The 20,460-nt window shown below is 55.1% G+C and overlaps 1 protein-coding gene across 2 annotated transcripts in view; it reads left to right on the top strand.

The window, feature by feature from the left end:
* The first annotated feature begins 2,075 nt into the window (after nucleotides 1-2,075).
* Nucleotides 2,076-20,460, top strand: part of SMARCD3 (SWI/SNF related BAF chromatin remodeling complex subunit D3) — a 33,612-nt gene continuing 15,227 nt past the window's right edge. For both annotated transcript variants that reach the window (XM_082473806.1, XM_082473803.1), the window contains exons 1-2: nucleotides 2,076-2,194; nucleotides 3,952-4,092. In XM_082473806.1, the coding sequence (XP_082329932.1) occupies nucleotides 4,054-4,092 (39 nt within the window). In that variant the 5' untranslated portion in view covers nucleotides 2,076-2,194; nucleotides 3,952-4,053. The remainder of the gene's footprint in view (nucleotides 2,195-3,951; nucleotides 4,093-20,460) is intronic.

The following is a 20,460-nucleotide window of genomic DNA, read 5'->3' as shown; positions in this document are numbered from 1 at the left end:
ACCAGGGAAATCCCACATCTTTCTTACTTTCTAGGAGCATTAGAAAGTTTTTTTTAATTGTGGTAAAATACAAATAAAAGAAAATTTACCATCTTAACCATTTTTAAGTGTACAGTTCTGTGGCATTAACTACGTTCACGTTGTTAATCACCACCGTCCATCCACAGAACTATTTTCATCTAGCAACACAAATTCTGTCCCCATTAACACTAACTCCCCATTCCTGCTTCCCCACAGTCCCTGGCACCCTCCATTCTACTTGCTGTAACCCCCAGCATTGGGGCTGGCCTCTGTGACTGGTCTCCTTCCTTCTACCTGGTGTAGTGAGCTATTTACCTGTATTAATCCCCCACCTGGTCCAGAGGCGTCTCATATCCCTGCCCCACAGAGCCTAGTACAGGGCCGGGCCCACAGTAATACCAGCTCTAGGAAGAAGCGCAGAAAGCCTGAGGGAGATGAACAGACAAAGGGTCCTGTATGGGTTCATGGGTTTGTGGTCTGATTTTACATAGTGGGTGTTCAGAAAATATTGAAAGTCTAAAAGATGATATAAATGATTTTTGTTAACTTTTACATATTTTTTGAATGGGTAAAATATTCTAAATTCAAAAGCTACAAAAGAAAACACAGTGGAAAGTAAATGTCCCTCCACCCCTGTCCTCCAGCCCCTCACCAGAGGCAGCTGCTGTGACCAGTTTCTCCTGTATCTGTCCAGAAGCCTGTGTGTGTGTGTTCGTGCACTTACACACACACACACACACCAGCACGCTTTACACACTGTTCTGCACATTTTCCTTTTATTCTCTTGTCTCATCTTTGAGATTCTTCTCTATCCTTGTCTATCAGTACATAGAGGGTTTCCCTACTGGTTTTTTTTTTTTTGCTTTGTTTTGTTTTGTCTTTCATTTTTGTCCACACTGCACAGCCTGTAGGATCTTAGTTCCCCCACCAGAGATCGAACCCGGGCCCTTCAGCAATGAAAGCACAGAATCCTAACCACTGGACCGCCAGGGAATTCCTGCCCTACTATTTGATAGATTCATTGAGTGGTGTATTTATCTTGTCACCTGTTTACACCGGTCACGTGATTTATTTACTATGTCACCTGTTGATGAACCTTCAGACGTTTCCAAATTCTTGCTATTCAAGCAGTAGTACAGTGAACAGCCCCAGGTCTCACTCACAAATGATTGAATTTTGTATATAGTTGTGTGTATGTGTTAATCCCAAACTCCTAATTTATCCCTCTCCCCCCCCCCTTTGGTAACCATGTTTGTTTTCTATGTCTGTGAGTCTATTTCTGTTTTGTAAATAAGTTCATTTGTATCATTTTTCTAGATTCCACATATAAGTGATTATCATATGTTGTTTGTCTTTCTCTGTTGCAGACAACAGAATCGTATTCAGCCTTAGAAGGAAAGGAATTCTGACACCTGCTACAGCATGGATGAACCTTGAGGACTTTATACTAAGTGAAATCAGCCTGTCACATAAGGGCAAATACTGTATGATTTCATTCATGTGAGGTAATCAGAGTGCTCAGATTCACAGAGACAGCGAGCCCGTGGGGTGACCAGAGCGGCCTATCTAGCTGGACGTCCAGAAAGGGCTTCTCTTGGCCGCCAGAGTCCCTGCAGAGACAGGAGTAAAGCTGGGAGGAACCCAGATTAGACCATGAGTGTCAAGTGCATAATCGGGTGGGGGGCATGGGTCAGAGCCTGTCCCTGAACCTGGAGTGGAACCAAAGCCCCCTCCCCACCCCACAGCGTGTGTGTGTGTGTGTGTGTGTGTGTGTGTGTGTGTGTGTGTGTGTGTGTGTGTGTGTGTGTGTGTGTGTGTCTGGTCCTAGAGTAGGTAACGCCTGCGGTCACATCAGACGCTCTGACGGTCTGTGTGAATCCACGGGCGCGTAGGTGCATCTACAGACCGAAGGCACATCTGCGCACAGACTGCAGATCACAATGGGCCCGGCAAGGGCGCGCCGCGGTGCTCCTAGCCTGGCGATCACATATTCGGATGGATGGGGCGACGCTGCCTGCTCTGATCCCTAACTCATTATTAAGCTCCTCGCTCTTTGCAGACGCTCCCTGCGCCTCCCCCGCTCAGGGCTGCAGCGGCGCAGGCGCCGGGGCCGAGCCGAGCGCCGAGCTGGGAGCGAGCAGCCGCGCGCCGGGCCAGGGTCCCGGGGGAGCAGGTGAGCGACCCGCGCCGCGCGGTCCCAGGCCCTTGGAGGAGACGCCGCGCCGCCGCGCTGCGCCGGCACCTCGGCTTTCCCTGCTTGGCAGTACCCGTCTTGCTTCTGTTGGCATCACCCCTCCTTCCCTTGCCTGGCATCCCTCCTCCCCCCTGCCTGGTATCTCCTCTCCTCCCGTCTGCCTGGCATCCCTCCCCCCACCCCGTCTGGCATCTACCCCCTCCTCCCCTTGCCTGGCACCTCCCTTCTTTTCCCTTCCTGGCACCTTCCTCTTACCTGGCACCTTCCCCTTACCTGGCACCCCCTTCTCCCTGCCTGGCTTCTTCCTCCCCTCCTCCTTTCCTGATCTCCCCCCCCCCACTACTGACTCTCTCCCTCCCCCTGCCTGGCACCTCCCCCCACTCCCTTTCTTGCACCTCTTCCATGACTGGCAAACTCCCATCCCGCCTCCTTTCTGATTCTCCCCCTTCCTCACCCCTGCCTGGCATCTTTCCCTCCTTCCCCTACCTGGTACCTTCCCCTTCTCCCTCCCCTGCATTTCCCCTCTTTCCCTTTGCCTGGCACCCTTCTGCCTGGTACCTTCCCTCCTCCCCAGCTGCCTTGTACCTGCTCCTCCCCGCCTAGCACTTTCCCATCCTGCTTCTGACTGGCATCCTCTCCCTCCTCTCCACCCCCTGCCTGGCACCTCCCTTTCTCCCCCTGCCTGGCACTTCCCCTCCTCCCCCCTGCCTGGCACCTCCCCTCCTCCCCCCTGCTTGGTATCTGCCCTCCTCTCCCCTGCCTGGCACCTCCCTTCCTCCCTTGTGTCTGGCACCTCCACCCTGCCTGGCACCTCCTCTCCTCCCCCCTGCCTGGCACCTCCCCTCCTCCCCCCTTTCTGGCACCTCTCCTCCTTCCCCTCCCCTCCTCCCCACCGCCTGGCACCTGCCCTGTCTCCACTTGGCATCCTCTTGCCTGGACACCTCGCTCCCTTCACATTGTCCCTCTGTCTCCCACCTTCCTGCAGGGCACCTCCTCCCAGCCCTGGGCTGGTAACATCTCCCCTGCTGGCATCTTCCTCCTCTCCTAGCCTCCCCTTCCTCCTCACCTTCTCAGAGTCGCCCTCTGACCAACACCACCTACACGTGACCCTGAACTGCTCTCAAGCCCCGCCCCCTGTAGGTACTGCGCTGCCCCCCCCCATCCCCGACTCCCCACCATCTGCCCAGGGACTCCAACTCACAAGGTGGGCTCTGACCCCAGCCCACAGCCGTCCTGCTCTTACATGGGGGTGAAACCAGGCTGTGCACACAGGGAGGGTTCCATGTGAGCTGAGCAGAGTACAGAGCAGGTCAGCTCTACCTGCCGGCCACCCTAGATTCCCTTGGGATGTCCCTGAGCTCCAGAAGTCATCCAGGTCCCAACCTGGCTGATGGTCCTCCTCCGCCTATTGCCAAGTCCCCCAAATTTGCCTGCCCTGCCAGGGCCTGGGCTCTGCCTGGATCCTCTGCTCTCGTCCATCTAACTCTGTCCTGCAGGACCCGCCTCTGACGGCTTCCTGCACTCACACTGCTCCCACCCCACACTCCTCCTCATGCCACCCAGCCGGGCTGGCCCTCGCCTGCCCCCTCGTCCCTTCCTGCACACCTCCTGCCTTCCTCAGACTGTGCCAGGGAGTGGGTCTACGCAGCAGGCCCCTCAGCATCCTCAGGCCCATTGTGAGTCTGCCTCTGGGGCTTGGGGTCTGGCCCGCCCCTCCCACTGCCCTCTCCTTTCAGATCCTCCTCAGAATGGCCCTTGGTGCTGCAGGCACAGTAGGCTCTGGGCCCGGGCACCGAGGGGGCACTGGATGACTCCCCCACTGCAGGACCCAGCCACCTATGACTCCAGGCCTTCAGCACCCACCCGCCGTGGTACAGGTAGGCGCTGTTTCCCCCACCAGCCCAGGAGCAGGAGCCCTGGGGCTCCACTGAGAGCTGGTGGCTCTCAGCCTCTGGTCACACTCCACGGCCCCCTCTTGGCACTTCTGCCCCCATCTGGACCCGTGGCAGTGCCTCTTCTCATCCCCTGTGACAGCTGGAGCCTCTGCCCAGACCCTGCTGCCAGCTACCGCCACCATTGCCCTCCCTCTTGCTCAGTGTCCCCTTACCTCCCGCCGTCCCTGGGCCCTGCCTCTCAGAGCCATTGCAGACAGGGACGAGTGAGCCTGAAGCCAAGGTTTTGGTTCATGTGAAAATGGTCTAGTGCTCTGGCTTGTTCCACTTCCTCCCCACCCCCAGACCCTCAGACACACCTCCTTGTCCTCACGTGTGTGTGAGTGCACCCATGTGCCCAACACCCCACACACACGTGTGCACACATGCTTTCTGCCAGTCGGGAGGAACAGGAACCTGCTGAGCCCTGGCACAACTTGGGCTCTAGAAACCTACCCCCAGACACGTATGGCGAACACCTGAAAGCCTTCCAGGCTGCAGGCAGGGCTTTGTTTGGGTCAGGAAGGGTGGTGGTGGCATCCTGTTTCAGGGCCTCTGGGGCAGCCAGCCCTGCACTGGCTCAGAGGCACGCTCAGGCCCATTGCACGTCAGTTGGACCCTCCTGAGCCTCCTCCCTGCAGTGTGAGAGGAGGACAGCCTAGCTGGTCCCACGTTGGGTGCCCCTGGTCCAGAAGGGAGTGCTGAGGCCCCACGTGGAGAGGCCGCCTGCCCCAGAGCCCCATCCATCTGTGGGGAGGGAGGGGTTGGAGCTGTGGGTCTGAAGCCTGCAGCCTGGTCTGAGCTCTGCCAGTCCAGCCCCACCCGTCACTTCGGCCACCTCACCGGTGGGAGTCACCTGGCAACAGATGGGATGCTCTCAGGGCCCTGGAGGTGTGAGGGACCCAGTCCCCGCCCTTAGGCTGGCAGTCCAGGATGGGGAGCAGACTTGGCCATCCCACAGGAAGTGCCAGAGTGAATGACTCAGGCCTCCGGGCTCTGACAAGGGAGACGTCAGGAAAGCCCTTCGTAGGGGCAATTTGAAGTTGGCTTTCAGAGAACAGGAAGGTGGGGTAGGCTGGTGACTCGGGGGCAGGGGGTGGGCCGAATGAGAGTGCTTTTCTCAGCTTCTCCTCCCTGAGAAGGGGCAGAGGAACTTGCTTTCCTGCCTGGGCCGCTCTGAAGGCCAGGGCAGCGCCGCCCCCTCTCTACCCCGCACCCCTCTGGTCGGTTGGCCCAGGGCGGAATGGTGCAGGGCACTGGCTGCAGGGGGAGCCTGGCTGGCCCAGAGCTGGAGCAGCCCTGGATGCAGAGAGCCCGGCACCGGGTGCTGGTCACCACGGAAACCCGTGCAGTTCATCAAGGCCCCCAGACAAAGGTCCGACCCACTGGCCCACAACCTAACCACTGCCCTAGCCTAAGTGCAAAAGTGTTCCTTAGCCTGTGGGGTTGGTTTTTAAATGCAGACTCCTAGAGAAAAGGTGTGAGCTAGTATACTAAATACATTCTTCCCGGGCAGCTCTAAAGTTCTGGGGTGTCTGAAGGTGGAGGCCAGGTCGAATGGGGGGGCTGGCTGATGGGGAGGCAGCTCAGGTCCCTGGGAGGTACAGCAGAGCCAGGCCCTTACGTAGTGAATCCTTGTAAATTGCAGCTGATTTTGGGTGCACTGAGGTAAGTCCTCAGGGGCTCCCCAGCAGCAGTAGGTGGGCGCCCTGGGCTGTTTCCATCCTTGCCCAAGGGGGATGATCTACCTGAAGGGATGGGTGGTGGGGGAGGGGAGGCTTGAGAAGACCGGGGGGGTTGGGAGGCTCTGGGAGCAGTGAGTACATCGTAGTGACACCTGGTCCCCGAGTGGCCCCAATCACGAGGTTCAGTCTAGGATTCCTGGGGAGTCGGGAGCCCCGACCTCCCCATGTGATGAAGGTGGTGAGGGGCGAGGTGCTGGGGGAAGTTTCTGGCATTTTATTTTGGAGTCACATTGACGTAAAATTGGCCTTCATTCCGTGCATGCAGTCGCAGGCGGGGAGCCGACTTTGACGCCCGGTGGCTTGGGCACGTGCTGTCATTTGGATGCTGACAGGCCCCGCGCTAGCGTCTAGACAGCACAGGCGGGCGGCATGGGCCAGGCGTGCAGCAGCTGGAGGCTGTCTTCGCCCCAAGTGCCTGCGGTGTGATTGCGAGTGAGAGCTCGTTGTTAGTGAGCGTTAAGTGGCAGAGGTAATGAGCTGAGGTGGCACCAGGGGGAGGTGTCACCGGAGGACGCAGAGCCGCAGACATGCAGGACGAGCAAATGGCTCTCCTCTTTGGCTGGATTCTGAGCCCTCTTGAATCACTGCTCCAGAGGGTCCAGCCTGCTTCTGGGGGGCATTCAGCTGAGGGAGACTTTGGGGGTGTGGCTGTGGCTCTTTGGGATATGCAGACCCTCGGTAACTCGTAGGGACCCTACGGGGGCGTATTTGGGCCCCCGTAGCACACCTCAGCCTGGCCCACCTCTTGATTTGCTTCCTAAGCTGTGAAACCCATTTCTCTGTGCCCCAAACTCACTTCCAGGAAATTTGAGAAACTGTCTCATGAGCATGTGGCCACTCATGCCTTTACTGGAATTTACAAACTTGGATCATCTCCCATGTCAACCTTCTTTCCAGACTGAAGAACATTCTGGGGCTTGGAGTGAGGAACAGTATGCTGTGAGGGGGGCGGGGGAGAAAAGATGCAGGAAGATGTACTCGCCTCATTCCAAAGGATCTTGAGGTAGTTTGCAAAGACACACATAGTGAGGAAGTCAGGACGGAGGAACGCAGGGTAGGGAAAGGATGTTGTAGCCAAGGAGGAGGTTAGCGGACAACATGCAAACCATGAGGCCTGGAGCCCCCTCTCACAGCGGGGACACATGAGGGGTTACACTGCCTGTAGGACAAAAGTCAAACCATTTGCCCCAAAAGACTGTGATTTCTGGCCCTGAGACCCCAAGAAGTGTCTCCTGTGTGATGACATGCGGGGGATTCTGTGTGACAAGTTAAGCAATATCCTCAACAATTCCACAGCAGTTTCCTCGGGCTAAGCCCAGGGCTGACAGAACATCACACGGCTGTGCAAATACTGCTGACCGTGCTCGATCCAAAGATAAAATTTAGAACAGCTAGAAGAATGCATTGCCTGTTAATATTTACAACAAAGTTTCCAATGAATATCAGGCAGCAGGCAAGTTTATTTAAAATTGGGAATCAAGTACAGAGTTATCAATACATTCTCGGGCTAAGGGGACTCTCCTCATAGGAAAATAAAGACCTTGATCAGCACGTGTGCCCAACAGGTGAGCTTGGGTACAGGGAGGGACCAGTCACACCCCTTACCCCCAGGTCCTGAACCCACTGAGAACGAGACACAGATGGCAGGCATTTATCAACTTTATGGCAGGGAAAGCTGGACTGAAGAAAGAAGCCTGAACCTGAAGCCCAGATGTAGAAGGTGAACCTGACCCCCTAACCTTGGGTTTGCTTACCTGGCACAGGTTAACAGGAGGAGATAGGCAGCCTCCTGTCAGCAGACCCCCCCTAAAGGGGAAGGCAGGCCACGGGGGACAGCCATGACTTCACCTCCCGCCTGACCCAGGAGAGGAACTTGTCCAGAAGGTGTCAGACCCTCACCACCTCATTAGACAGCCCCTCCCAAAGGGAAGAGAGGTGGGGCGAGGTGGCAGAGGATTATTCCAGAGTCTTGACTCCTGAAGAATAGATTAGAAGCCTCCTTGTGAACACATGATGACAGGAGAGCAGGGTCCCCTTTGCAGTGGGGGTGGGGCCATCCACGTTGCTGGACAGTGACATCAAAGCTCAAGTTCCGACTTGGGAGTGACCTTTGACCCTACCCCTTCCTCCTCTCTCCATCGGGACAATCGTTTTATTTGATTTTATTTCCTAGACACATCTCACTTCCATCCACTTCTTATTCCCCACGTCACCACGCTAGTGCATGCTGCTCTTGTCTTCCGCCTGGATGACAACTGGTGCCCCGCACAGGGTCTGGCCCCCTCCCCCCAGCCCCAACCCATCAGACTAGCCAAATGGGCTTCTTGTAACACAGGCCTGATCCGTTGCGTCTTCCGTTTCCTTGAGGGCTTCATATATGCTGTTCCCTTTGCCTGCAACACCCTTCCAGCTCCCTTCACCTGCCTAAGTACGTGCATCATTCAAGTCTTGACTTAAATACCACTTCTTCCAGGGACACTTTCTCCCACTCCAAGGTGTAAAGTTCCACCTTCTTTTGTCTTGTAGCATGTACCAAAAATTTCAATATTTCATGGACGTGCTCCTTAAAGGCACAGACTGCATTTGTCTTGTTCAACACAGTGCTGAAAAATATATATATGTATTTTTTTGGCCGTGCGGCTTGGGGAACCTTGGTTCAACCAGGGGTTGAACCCGGGCCACGGCAGTGAAAGCGCGGAGTCCTCAGCACTGGACCGCCAGGGAACTCCCTGTTTCTTGAATGAATGAGCGGATGAATGAGGCAGTGGGGGAGAGGAGGTGGCCCTGACAGCTGATGCTAAAGGGAGCCTGAGATCCCTCTGTACCGATGGCCCCGCCCTCTCTACTCCCAGACGACCCAAGGGTGGGCCATTCTTGCGTGCTCGCCTTGACCTGCTGACACCTGAGCTGCTCTGTGCAGGTGCTCTTGGCCCACGCCCCGGCAGTCCCTCTCCGATAGGACCTGTTCACCATGATCAGGGAAGCCCATCCCCTCTTCAGTTGTTCTTGTGGTGAGGGAGGTTCTTCCTTCCTGTGACCTAGGTCTTGCCCTTGGAGTTACAGAGAATGAACCCCTTTCTGCTTCCGCGACATTTGCCCGCCTGCGGACATCCTTGGAGTTACAGAGAATGAACCCCTTTCTGCTTCCGCAACATTTGCCCGCCTCCGGACGTTTGGAGGCAGGTCTCCCACACGCCCTGCGTCTGCTCTCGGGAACATCCCGCTCTGGCGTCTTCAGATGTGCCTTACCTGGGGGCCTGTGCCGGCTGCTCAGACCTTGGCGCCCACTGGGAGAGCTGGACGGGGGCGGGGCTGTCTAGACAGGCTTCAGAGCCCCCAGGCCTCCTTAGAGGCTGAGCTGTGCCCTTTACCTGCTAGGGAGAGTTGGGCAGACACTTAGCTCCCTGGGTCTCAATGTCTCCTTGTAGGACAGGACTTAATCCCCTGCCTATAAAGACTCCAGGGGAAGCTGAGTACCAAGCACTCTGCACAAGGCCCGGACGCCATGGATGCGCCGAGCGCCCCTCATCACCGCTGGGTTAAAATGCGACGCTGGGCGCTGTCCCGGCTCCAGGTGTCAGCTGTAGACCCCAGAGCACTGGCTCTGGTGACCGACCGGTGTCTCCCTGGTTTCCAGCCCAGCCCGCTGTCCTCACTGACACCGTTGCCTCGTAAAGGCTAGAGTCAGCGAGAAGCCCCGGGCTTTCCGCCCACCAGCGAGAAGGTTGTCTCTGATCCCGGTTCTGAGAGCTCAGATGCAGAGTTACCCTGTGAGCGTTCGCCATCTTTCCAGACAGCAGCTCGCTATCCAGCCTGATGCAATCGGTGTGTTTGCGAGGCCTGCCTTCTTGGCCTTTAATGACGTTTTTAGTTGGAGAGAAAAAAAAAAAAAAAGTGAGCCAGTAGAGCCCAGGACAGAGCCCTGTGGTCCTCGGTCTCTCCAGGGCAGTGAACAGATTCCTTGCAGTCCCAGCAGCTGAATCAACAGCAGGGGCCCAGGTGGGTGGGCTTGGGGGAGGTGCTGCAGGAGTGGGGGAGGGTCCTGCTGGTGGGGGCGGGGCCTGCGTAGAGGGAGGGGAAGCTGAGCTCCAGCTCTGTCTGTAAATCCCACTCCACCCCTCCGCCACCAGCGGGAAGCATCATCGTGCTTTTGCTTTTTCTTGCCTCAGTTTCCGCTCTGAGCCCCGACTTTACCACCCCTTCCCCCATTTTACCCAGACCTCTGCCTTCAGGAGAAAATCCAGTCTTAGAAACCCTGTCGAAAATATGCCCGCTGGGTGGTCGACACCGCATCTGTCAAGACTGCCCCCCAGCAGCCCTCACTTCCTCCGCAGCACCCAGGACTCCACAGCAGCGACTTCAGGAAGGGGAAGGGAAGGGAAGCAGGCTGGGGTCAGAATAGTAGCAGCCCGTGTTGACCGAGGGCTTATTGCGGTTTTAAGACTTTTACATGCTTTGACTGATTTGTCCTCACCGCAACACTGTGAGGTAAATGTTATTATTGTCACCACTTTTAAGATGAGACACTAAGGTGCAGAGAGGTTAAGAAGCTTCCCAGTGGTCGGGGAAGAGTCGCAGCTGTGGTCTGTCCACCGCATCTTCTGAGGTGCCATGACCCAAACCTCGGCCCTCAAAGGGCAAAGCAGCCAGGCCTCTGTACGGGCCAGCATCCCCTGTTCACCCCAGCTCTGAGGCCCAGGTCAAAGGCTGGTTGTCATTGTGCACGAGGCCCACACCATTTCTTCCCATTAATTGCTGGGTCCCTAGGGGAATGAGAGATTCAACCCCTAAAACAGGGAATGGGGGCGCGGTGGATTGCAGAGCTCGCACCCCTTCAGAAACAGACAGCACCTCAACTCCATCTGTGTTGCCAGATTTCCAGCGTTTTAAGAGATTCTGGGAATCTGGCTTTTTATATGAAATCTTTCCATTTTTAAGATTTTTTAAAGTGTTTAAGACGCACTGTGGGCTAAGCGAAACCTGTCCGGCTTTCCCAGTTTGCAGCGTCCACTGTGAGCTTTCCTTACCCCGTGACCTGTCACCTGTCATCTCTTCTAGCCTTCAGGCCCTGAACCCTGAATCAGTGTTTCTCAGTGGGCCCCAGTTGAGACACACTGCATGAGGAGTTGCTGTCACTTTGGGTGGCCTCCTGCCGTCAATGAATTATAATCGAAATGCAGAGTCTTGTCAAACACTTGAGGACCCTCTCCGAAGTAGAGAAGCGTCACTCATCAGTCCTCAGGGATGTGCTGCTCATGAGAAGGGCCAAGGCTTTTGGAGATTCTCCCTCTCAACTTGCCCGTGTTGTGAACCCAGAGCAGTGGCTGCTGAGGGAATTCAGGGTACTTTTGACAACCAGCGTGAGAGCAGTCAGAGGGTGAGCAGAAAAGAACGCTGGCCTTGAGATCAGAACATGGGAGTTTGAGCCCCTTTGACACTAGCTGGCTGTCTGGCCCTGAGTCAGTCATTAACCTTGTGTTCCTCATCTTTAAAATGGGTATACTAATAATATCCAGCCCTTTCACTTCCTGGGATGTTGAAAGAACCAAGTTAAATCATGAATATTGAACTGTTTTGTAGGCTCTTAAGCTCCATAAAGATATATGTGTTAATCTGGAGGCGTTTGACAAACTCTCTCCCAGCGTCTTGAGTATGACACATACAAGTGGCCTGAATGCAGTGGTGTGCTGGTAAATACTTAACAACTGGCTCTTGACAGGGTGGGAAGGGGCAGATGAAATATGATTTGCATCATTTGCTAATGTCTGTGGTATAAATACTCCTACCGTAGCTGATTTTAAACTACCACCATGACTCTGCAGCACATCACTGGATATTACTGTGATTGTGTAAAATTGCTGCCAATTGAAGACTAATTCCAAAGGGTGTAGATCATTTGGAGAGAGGGCTCTGTCCTGTTGCCTTTTTCAGTACGTTCAGTAAAGACTTGGATGAAGAGAGAAGGTCACGCTCACTGGATTTATGAATGATGCACAGCTGGAAAGGATGGTAAATATATTGGATAAGGGAATTGAGATCCAAAAGCTCTCAAGCTGGAATAATGGGTTAATTCTTACAAGAGGAATATTCTTAAATTTTTTTTAAAAATTTATTTATTTATTTATTTATTTATTTTTGGCTGTGTTGGGTCTTCGTTTCTGTGCGAGGGCTTTCTCTAGTTGCGGCAAGTGGGGGCCGCTCTTCATCGCGGTGCGCGGGCCTCTCACTATCGCGGCCTCTCTCGTTGTGGAGCACAGGCTCCAGACGCGCAGGCTCAGTAGTTGTGGCCCATGGGCCCAGTTGCTCCGCGGCATGTGGGATCTTCCCAGACCAGGGCTCGAACCCGTGTCCCCTGCATTGGCAGGCAGATTCTCAACCACTGTGCCACCAGGGAAGCCCCAAGAGGAATATTCTTGAGTCCAAAAAGGCAACTTTACAAGTATGGGATGGAGAGACATGTTTTGGCACAAAGTAGAAAGAGAATCAAGTTTTTAATTGACAGGAAGTTCAGTACGAGTCCAAAGTGGGATGGGTGCTTACCAAAGGGTAATACATTAGTAACAGTGAGGACTTCATTCAGTCCTCTGTGACTTAAAGACTATTTTCACATATGCCTTCTCATTTCTATTTTGCTACTCACAATAACGCAGTGAGAGAGGTGTGATGATGCTATACCCATTTTAGAGATGAAGAGACTGAGGCTCAGAGAGGTTGGCACTTTTGTCTTCCTGTCAGTAGGTGGTGGAATAAAGACTCAAACTCAGGTCTTCTGGCCCCAGATTCTGCCCTGTGTTGTGCTCATGAGCATTGTTTTTTTGTTTGTTTTATTGGCGTATAGTTGATTTACAATGTTGTGTTAATTTCTGCTGTCCAGCAAAGTGATTCAGTTACATATATATACACATTCTTTTTCACATATATATATATATATATGGTTTTTTGTTTTTTGGTTTTTTTTTTGCCACACCACACAGTTTGTGGGATTGAACCCAGGCCCTCAGCAGTGAAAGTGCGGAGTCCTAACCACTGGACCGCCAGGGAATTTCCATCTTTTTCATACTCTTTTCCATTATGACTTATCACAGGATATTGAATATAGTTCCCTGTGCTATACAGTAGGACCTTGTTTATATAAGTCCATTGTTCTGAGTGCCCTGCGTTCTGTGGCTTCAGGCAAACCAGAGGATGTGAAGGGAGGGGCCGGGTGGGGTATGGACCAGCAAGGAATAGTGAGGAGCAGTGCTGGGGGAGGATTACTTTTCTAGACCTGCTGTAACCAAGTGCCAGACTGGGAGGCTTTAACAGTGGAAATGTATTTTCTCACAATTCCAGAGGCTGAAGCCGGAGATCAAGGTGTGGGCAGGGTTGGCTCCCTCTGAGGGCTGTGCGGGAAGGCTGTGCTCCAGGCCTCCCTCCGTGGCTTGTAGACGGCCGTCTTCTGCCTGTGCCTCCTCACATTGTCTTCCCTTCGTGTGTGTCTGTCTCTGTCCTAACTTCCCCAGTTTTATGACACCAGTCATATTGGATTGGGGTCACCCTAGGGACCCACCTCATTTTTTTTTTTTTTTTTTTTAAATAAGTGAAGTGGGAAGGAAAATGCTCATGTATCAGTCAGGTTCCCAGCAGCTAACAGCACTGAGTGTTGGGATTTTTTTTTTTTTTTTTTTTTTTTTTATTTATGGCTGCGTTGGGTCTTCGTTTCTGTGCGAGGGCTTTCTCTAGTTGCGGCAAGCAGGCGCCACTCTTCATCGCGGTGCGCGGGCCTCTCACTGTCGCGGCCTCTGTTGTTGCCGAGCACAGGCTCCAGACGCGCAGGCTCAGCAATTGTGGCTCACGGGCCCAGCCGCTCCGCGGCATGTGGGATCCTCCCAGACCAGGGCTCGAACCCGTGTCCCCTGCACCGGCAGGCAGACTCTCAACCACTGCGCCACCAGGGAAGCCCCCCACCTCATTTTAACTTGATTACCTCCTTAAAGACTCTCCGAATAAGATCGCATTCTGAAGTACTGGGGGTTGGGACTCCAACAAATGAATTGGGGATGATGGAGGCTGGAGGGGACACGCCGTTTTCCCATGACAGAGGGACTTTGAGAGCTGCCTTCAGAATTTGGAGTCACGTCTTATGAGGGAGAAGACTGCGCTCTAGGTGGCCGGAACCTCCAGGAGGTGACCCCGGGTCACGCCCACCACAGGAAGAGCCAGGGCCCACAGGGACAATTTGACTTGCTGCCACCGCGGACTCCCTTGGGCCCCTTGGCTGCCGGGACACCGGCTCCACACCTGGCTCTAGCTTTCCGCACGTGGGAACGCGTGGAGGCGGAGGGAGGCCTCCAGCACCTCTGTTCCCACAGACACGCGGGCAGGCAGTGCACCCTGGCTCGGCGGCCGGCCCACAGCCGACCACGGGCAGCTCTGCCGCTGCTGCTCAGCCCCGGCGGCCCGCCGCCTCCGCCAGGGTTTGGGCGCAGCTCCCGGAAACTCACCGATCTCACCGTCACCCTGGGGCACGGCTGCAGCTGCTGGCTGCTCCACCGCCGCCATGGCCCCCCCACCAACCCACGGCTCTTCGGAGGAGGTAGCCGTCGGGGGCGTTGGCCTCGCTTTCCCATAACGAAGCCCGGAGCTCTGGCGGGGGGCACACTGGCCCTCCACTTTTCCGTCCTCGGGCCGCAGCTGTGGCCATCCCGGGGCAGGAGCTGACGTGAGCTGCTCAGTCTCCCACCCTCTCCACGCCCTGAGCCCCTGAGTCCCAAGGGCTGTGACTGTGTCCACCGAGGGCTGTGACTGTGTCCACCGTGTGAAGCAGCGGCACTTCGTACAAGACGGCCACGCAGTAGGGGACGGGGGCGGGGAGGAGGCCCTGCTCTTCCTTCAGATGCCTCCATCGGCAGCTCCCAAACCTCGGCTTCCCTGGGCCCAGCGAGCGGCCTTATGAATTCTTCCTGGATTTCCCTCCAGTTGACTCACTACTCGTGGTGGCTTCTCGATGTCCCCCCTCCCCTCCTTTCCTGCAGCCCCTCCCCTAACCAAGTTTCTACACGGGCTTCTCATGTAAGACCCACGCTGGATACTAATGGCCGTTCTCTGCTCAAGGAAGCTTCCAGTGGTTTGGGTAGAACCCAGGCTCCCCTTTGGCTCCCTGAGCGTCCATGATTGGCCAGTATGAATAATCACCTGGCCAACCCCTCACGGGTACCCTCCCTGGCATTTGGGACAGCCCGCAGGTGAAGGGCTCTGAGGGCTCCTGTATTCACTAGTCCCCTAGCTGGGGGTTGGTGGGCAGCAGGACCACCAGGACGCAGAGGTAAGGCAGGGCAGCGGTGGCCGAGACCCCCCGGGTCTGGCAGGCTTAGCACCGGAAGCTAGTAATAGCAGACGATTCGTTAAGTGTTTACTGTGTGCCAGACGCTGTGCTGAAGTCTGCACATACACGACTTCTTTTCATTTTTTGGCCGCGCCTTGTGGCATGCAGGATCTCAGTTCCCCCACCAGGGATCGAACCCATGCCCTCTGCAGTGGAAGCGCGGAGTCTTAACCACTGGACCGCCAGGGAAGTCCTTATACGACCTCACTTTAATCCTCACATCCACCTGTGAGTCAGGTGAAGGGCTCTGTGTCTTGCAGACAGGGAAAATGAGGCTGACAGTGACTTGTTCAAGGTCATGATCACTCAGAGGCTGCACCAGGCATGACATCCCAAGACTGTCTGACTCTAGAGCAGTGGTTCTCAACCCTGGGCAATTTCACCCTCCAGGGACAAAGGACAATGCCAAGAGATGGGGAGAGGAACGTGCTGATAGAATTTACTGGATAGAGGCTAGAGATATTCCTAGCATCATTCGATACATGAGATGGCTCCCACAATAAAGAATTATCCACGGGACTTCCCTGGTGGTCCAGTGGCTAAGACTCCGTGCTTCCAATGCCAGGGACTTGGGGTCGATCCCTGGTCGGGGAACTAAGAGCCCATGTGCCGCGCGGCGCAGCCAAAAAAAAAAAATTATCCAGCCCCAAAATGTCAACAGTGCTGGGGTTGAGAAGCCCTGTTCTTGAGTCCAAGCTCAGAGCCATCACACCATGGAGCCTACAGAGACCCCACCCAGGGAGGGCAGTGGATTCAGGGCCTGGGGGAGGACAGGACCCCAGAAGAACTGGAGCAATGGGCAGGGCAGTAAGGCCCCGTTGTCACAGCCCTGGCCCAGGACAGACTGGCTTGCAATGGCCAAGGCAAGTGCCCAGATCTGGGAGCAAGAGCCCGGGGTCAGGGCAGGCGGACGGGCTACCTGGAGGGGATTCATTATACAGGTCGGGGTGAGGGACACCCGCTGGCCTTGTTACAAAGGTTTGCAGAAACCAGGAGTGGTGCACCAAGCAGGTCCAGGCCCTGAGACCACCCCACTCCATCTCCTTCCCCCTCCTGCTCCATGGTGAGTCTTCATGAGGCCTCTTGGTTGTCACCACAGCTGTTTGAGCCCCAGAGACTTCCAGGGTATGCTGTGTGGGGACATGGGAGGGGCCGAGCCGGGCTTTGACCATGAAATCCTTGATCACAGGCAGCCCTCACAGACCATCTCCTCTCAATCCCGCATACTTTTGCCTGGTTCCCCAAGAAGCCTGGGGCCCTCTGCGCATAGATGGAGACTTTTGCCTTTTGCTTGGATCATTTCTCCTACCCTTCTTAGGCCAGGGCGGGCCCTCTGAGTTCTCCAGACCTATGGCCATCGCATGGTGCCAGGAAGGCAGGACGAGGTGGCACTGGGGCTGCCCGTGGCCTGTGGGCAGGTAACCATGTGTTCCCAAAGGAAGTACCTGGGGTGGCTCCTGGAGGACAGGGCGGCGTGCCAACGTGGCAGTCCGTGTGCGTGGATCCTACCCAGGAGTTCCACGGACACACACGTGTGTGTCCATCTGTCCAGCCAGGAGAAGCCCGTGGACGGCCCGCTGATCCGCCCACAGGAGCGAGGAGCCAGGGGCTTGTTCAGAGTTTAACTGGGTTTCATTTGTTTGGCTAAAAGGTAATTCTTACATAGGAAATAATGCAACTTCCTCCAACGCATTGACATTTATTTTAGACACCTCGATGGCAAATTTTCTAGAATTTGTATTCCCAGTGTTTGAAACAATCTGCTTGAGATTTTTGGGAGTGTATTTTAAAAGATAATTGAGGGTAATTCAGCTTAAATGCACAGGCCTCTGGGGATCTTGATTTCCTTCTTTAAAAAGCAGGTGTTTGGGGAAGGTGGAGGGGCACACGTGCGTGTGTGTGTGTGTGTGTGTGTGTGTCTATCCCCAGCAGGCAGGCACTCCGTGAGGGGACATCGGAGAGGCAGGTTGAGATGAAGGAGAGAAGCCAGGGACCTTGAGGTTGGGAGACCCGTTCTGCAGCCCCAGCCCCAGCCTGTAACAGCACAGTGACTTCTGGCAGGTCACACAGCTCCTTACAGCCCCCACCCGGTAGGGTCTCTGTCAGTTAGACAGGTTGATGTGTGTGAAAGTGCTTGTGCAACAGCAGACTCCCACATCTGAAATGGTATTATTAATCCTACGAAACACGAGCCCGGATTGTAACATCACCCAGCGTCTGGAAGCACGCTGGCAATCCCAAGTAGACTTGGAGTGGGTTCTCTTTACCCACACCTTTGAGATATTGGGGTCTCTCCTTGGGATTTATCCATGAACGAGGCATAAAGATCCCTGCCTTTGGGGTGCTTACATTCTAACGGGGGAGAGAGAAGTGAAACGCTCAACGTAATAAGTAAGTAGGTTATAAAGGATGGAGGAAGGTGTGCAGGATGGGGAGGAAACCCAGCAGAATGAAAGCGATAAAGAGCTGGCAGGGGAGGGGCAGGCGGTGACTTCTAATAGGGTGGACAGAGAGTGCCCCACTGAGAAGGGGACATTGGAACCAAGACTTCAGGGAGGCGACAGTGTTAGCTGGAGGAAGAGCATTCCTGGCAGAGGGAACAGCAGGCTCCAAGCCCTAAAGGCTGCCGAGTGCCTGGAGTTTCTGAAGAGCCACGAGGAGGCCAGAGGCTGGAGCAGAGAAGAGTGACGGTGATGCATTAGGTGAGGACACAGAGGGAGCAGAGAGTGGCATGGGACTGGGTCCGGGGACCTGCATGACCTGAATCTCACTGGCAATGAGATGGGGGGGGGGGGGCCTTGGGAGGGTTTCGTGCAGAAGTGGCGCCATCTGACTCCCCTTCCTAAAGGACCGTTCTGGTTGCGTGTTGAGAATAGAGGGTTGGGGGCCAGGTTGGAAGCAAGCTGTTCATTATTGATGGATTGGACCAGGGTGGTAGCAGTGGAGAAGTGAGAAGGGGTTGGATTCTGGATCCAGAGCCAACAGGACTTGCTTTCTGATTGGATGTGGGATGTGAGAAAAAGGCAGGATTCCAGGATGGTGCCAAGGTCACGGACCTGAGCAGCTGGAAGGAGAGTGAGGTCTGTGGGTAGTGAGGCAAGTTTGAGGTGGGAGAGCAGGAGTTTCATCGTGGGCGTATCTATTCAAGGTCCAGGTGGAATCGACAGTATGTGAGCAGACAACTGGATACATGAGTCCAAGGATTGGGAGAGAAAATGGGCTGGAGGAAAATGGGAGTTGTCAACATATAGAAAGCATTTAAAACTCTGAGATTGGGGGATGGATGAAATCTCCAAAGAATGATTGTAGAACAGTGAAGAGGACCAAGGACTGGCCCTGGGGCACCCGACCCTGAGAGGGAAAGAGGGCCGGACAGCCAAGGAGACGGAGAAGGAACAGCCAGGGAGGCGGGAGGAAAGCCAGGAGAGGGCAGTGTCTCATGAGCGAAGGGAAGAGAGTATTTAAAAGAGGAGAGAGTGATCAACTGTGTGGGATGCTGAGGCTGGAGAAGCAAGGTGATGCCCGAGGACTGACGGTTGCACTTGGCGACGTGGGGTCATCGGCGGCGGCCGGACGGGAGTGTTTTCAGTGGAGCCGTGAGATGTGCGCCTGGAGGGACTGGAATTCGAGGAGAACCGAGACAGCAAACGTAGACAACTCTTTTGAGACATTTTATTGCAACTGGGCAGTAACCAATGGGATAAGCAGGTTATGTGTTTCTCAGGGAAGGTGACAGTGCTTTAGCATGCTGATGGGAGCAATGCAATAGAGAGAGCTAAGCTGATGATGTGATGGTGCGGGGGAGAATTGCTGGAGCGATGCCCTCGAGTGTGCTGGAGGGGACAGGAGCTCATATGCAAGGGGATGGCAGGCTTTAGATCGGAGCACAGATAACTCAGCTGTAGGGACCAGGCAAGAGAGTTGCCAGGAGGTGGGAGGAGGTGGTGGGAACCTCTGGAAGTTCTTCAGAAGCTTCTGTTTTCTCAGGGAAGTGGGAAGCAAGGGCATTAGCTGGGAGTGAGGAGGCGGGGAGGAGGAGTTGGAGGTTGGAGGAGGGAGAAGATGTGGAAAACTCACATAGGGGAGTGGGAGCGGGAAAGGACCTGAATGGTCTAGGGAAAGAGGGGGATGGCAGGGCAGGATGAGGCCTGTTTGAAGTCCAAGCTCTGGAAATGACAGTGAGACCAGGTTAGGGCGGTGGTGTGTCTCTCCAGCCATGTTCAGGTCCTGGGGTGCAGGGTAGGAGTTGGTGAAGCCGAGTTGAAACTCTTAAGAGAGTCAAGAGTATATGCAAAGAAGGTTAAAATGGTAAATTTTACGTTATGTATGTTTTACCATAACTAAAAATGAAAAAGAGTATATATATGTCAGGGCGGAGTTGTTGTGATAAGGGGTGCAGGTCAAAGAAACAGACCAGCGGTTCCAGTGGCGTCACAGGCTTTGGGGGTCAGGGGGCTGGACAAAAAGGAGATGGTGGTCCGAGAGTGGGGAGCTTAGGACTGAGATGGGGGGGGCGCTGCAGGTGCTGGAATGGCAGGGTCCAAGAGGTGACGCTGGCGTGAGTGACTGAGGGAGGGTGGAGGGTCGCTGGAGGAGAGGCGGCCAAGGAACCCAGAGCCCTGGGGTATGGGAAGGGCTGTCCATGAGGGTCCAGGAGAGCAGCAGGAAGAGGTCAAGGGTGACAGAGGAGTGACTGTGAGCCAGGAGCTAGAAGGCTCCAGAAAAGAAGGCGCCGTACGTGGGGGTAAGATGCAAAGCCAGGGGTCTGGAAGCAGCAGTGAGGGGCAAGGAGGGTCCCTACCCCGCCTTGAGGCCAGTGGCAGTGGGGACTCTGGGAAGACCACTGCCCCCCACATGGAGGGTTTGGGGGGGTTACTCAGCGGGGAGCCCAGCTTCCGTCACAAGAAGGCAAAAGGGATGTTCACAGAAGTAGCAAGTGTATTGGAGATTCTCCTTCCGACAGACCGCACAGGGAAGGGCTCGGTGGGAGATGGCAGCGGAAGAGGGGCGCACAGAGCCCTGTGGAGCCGGGGGTGCAGGAGTTGAGGGGAGTCTGGGGCTCTCCATGGCGCCTGATGCAGTGGGAACAAGGGCATGGTGACAGGAAGGTGGGCGCCCCCAGGGGCCACCAGGGCAGAGAGGCAGCGTTGCGTCAGGAGGGGAGGGGGCAGAGTAGAAAGTGCCCTTTCAGACCCTGTGAGCAGG

Source organism: Balaenoptera physalus, assembly GCF_965194825.1.
Source record: "Balaenoptera physalus genome assembly, chromosome: 8".
Classification (NCBI taxonomy): Eukaryota; Metazoa; Chordata; class Mammalia; order Artiodactyla; family Balaenopteridae; genus Balaenoptera; species Balaenoptera physalus.
This window is presented reverse-complemented; position numbering and strand designations above follow the sequence as displayed.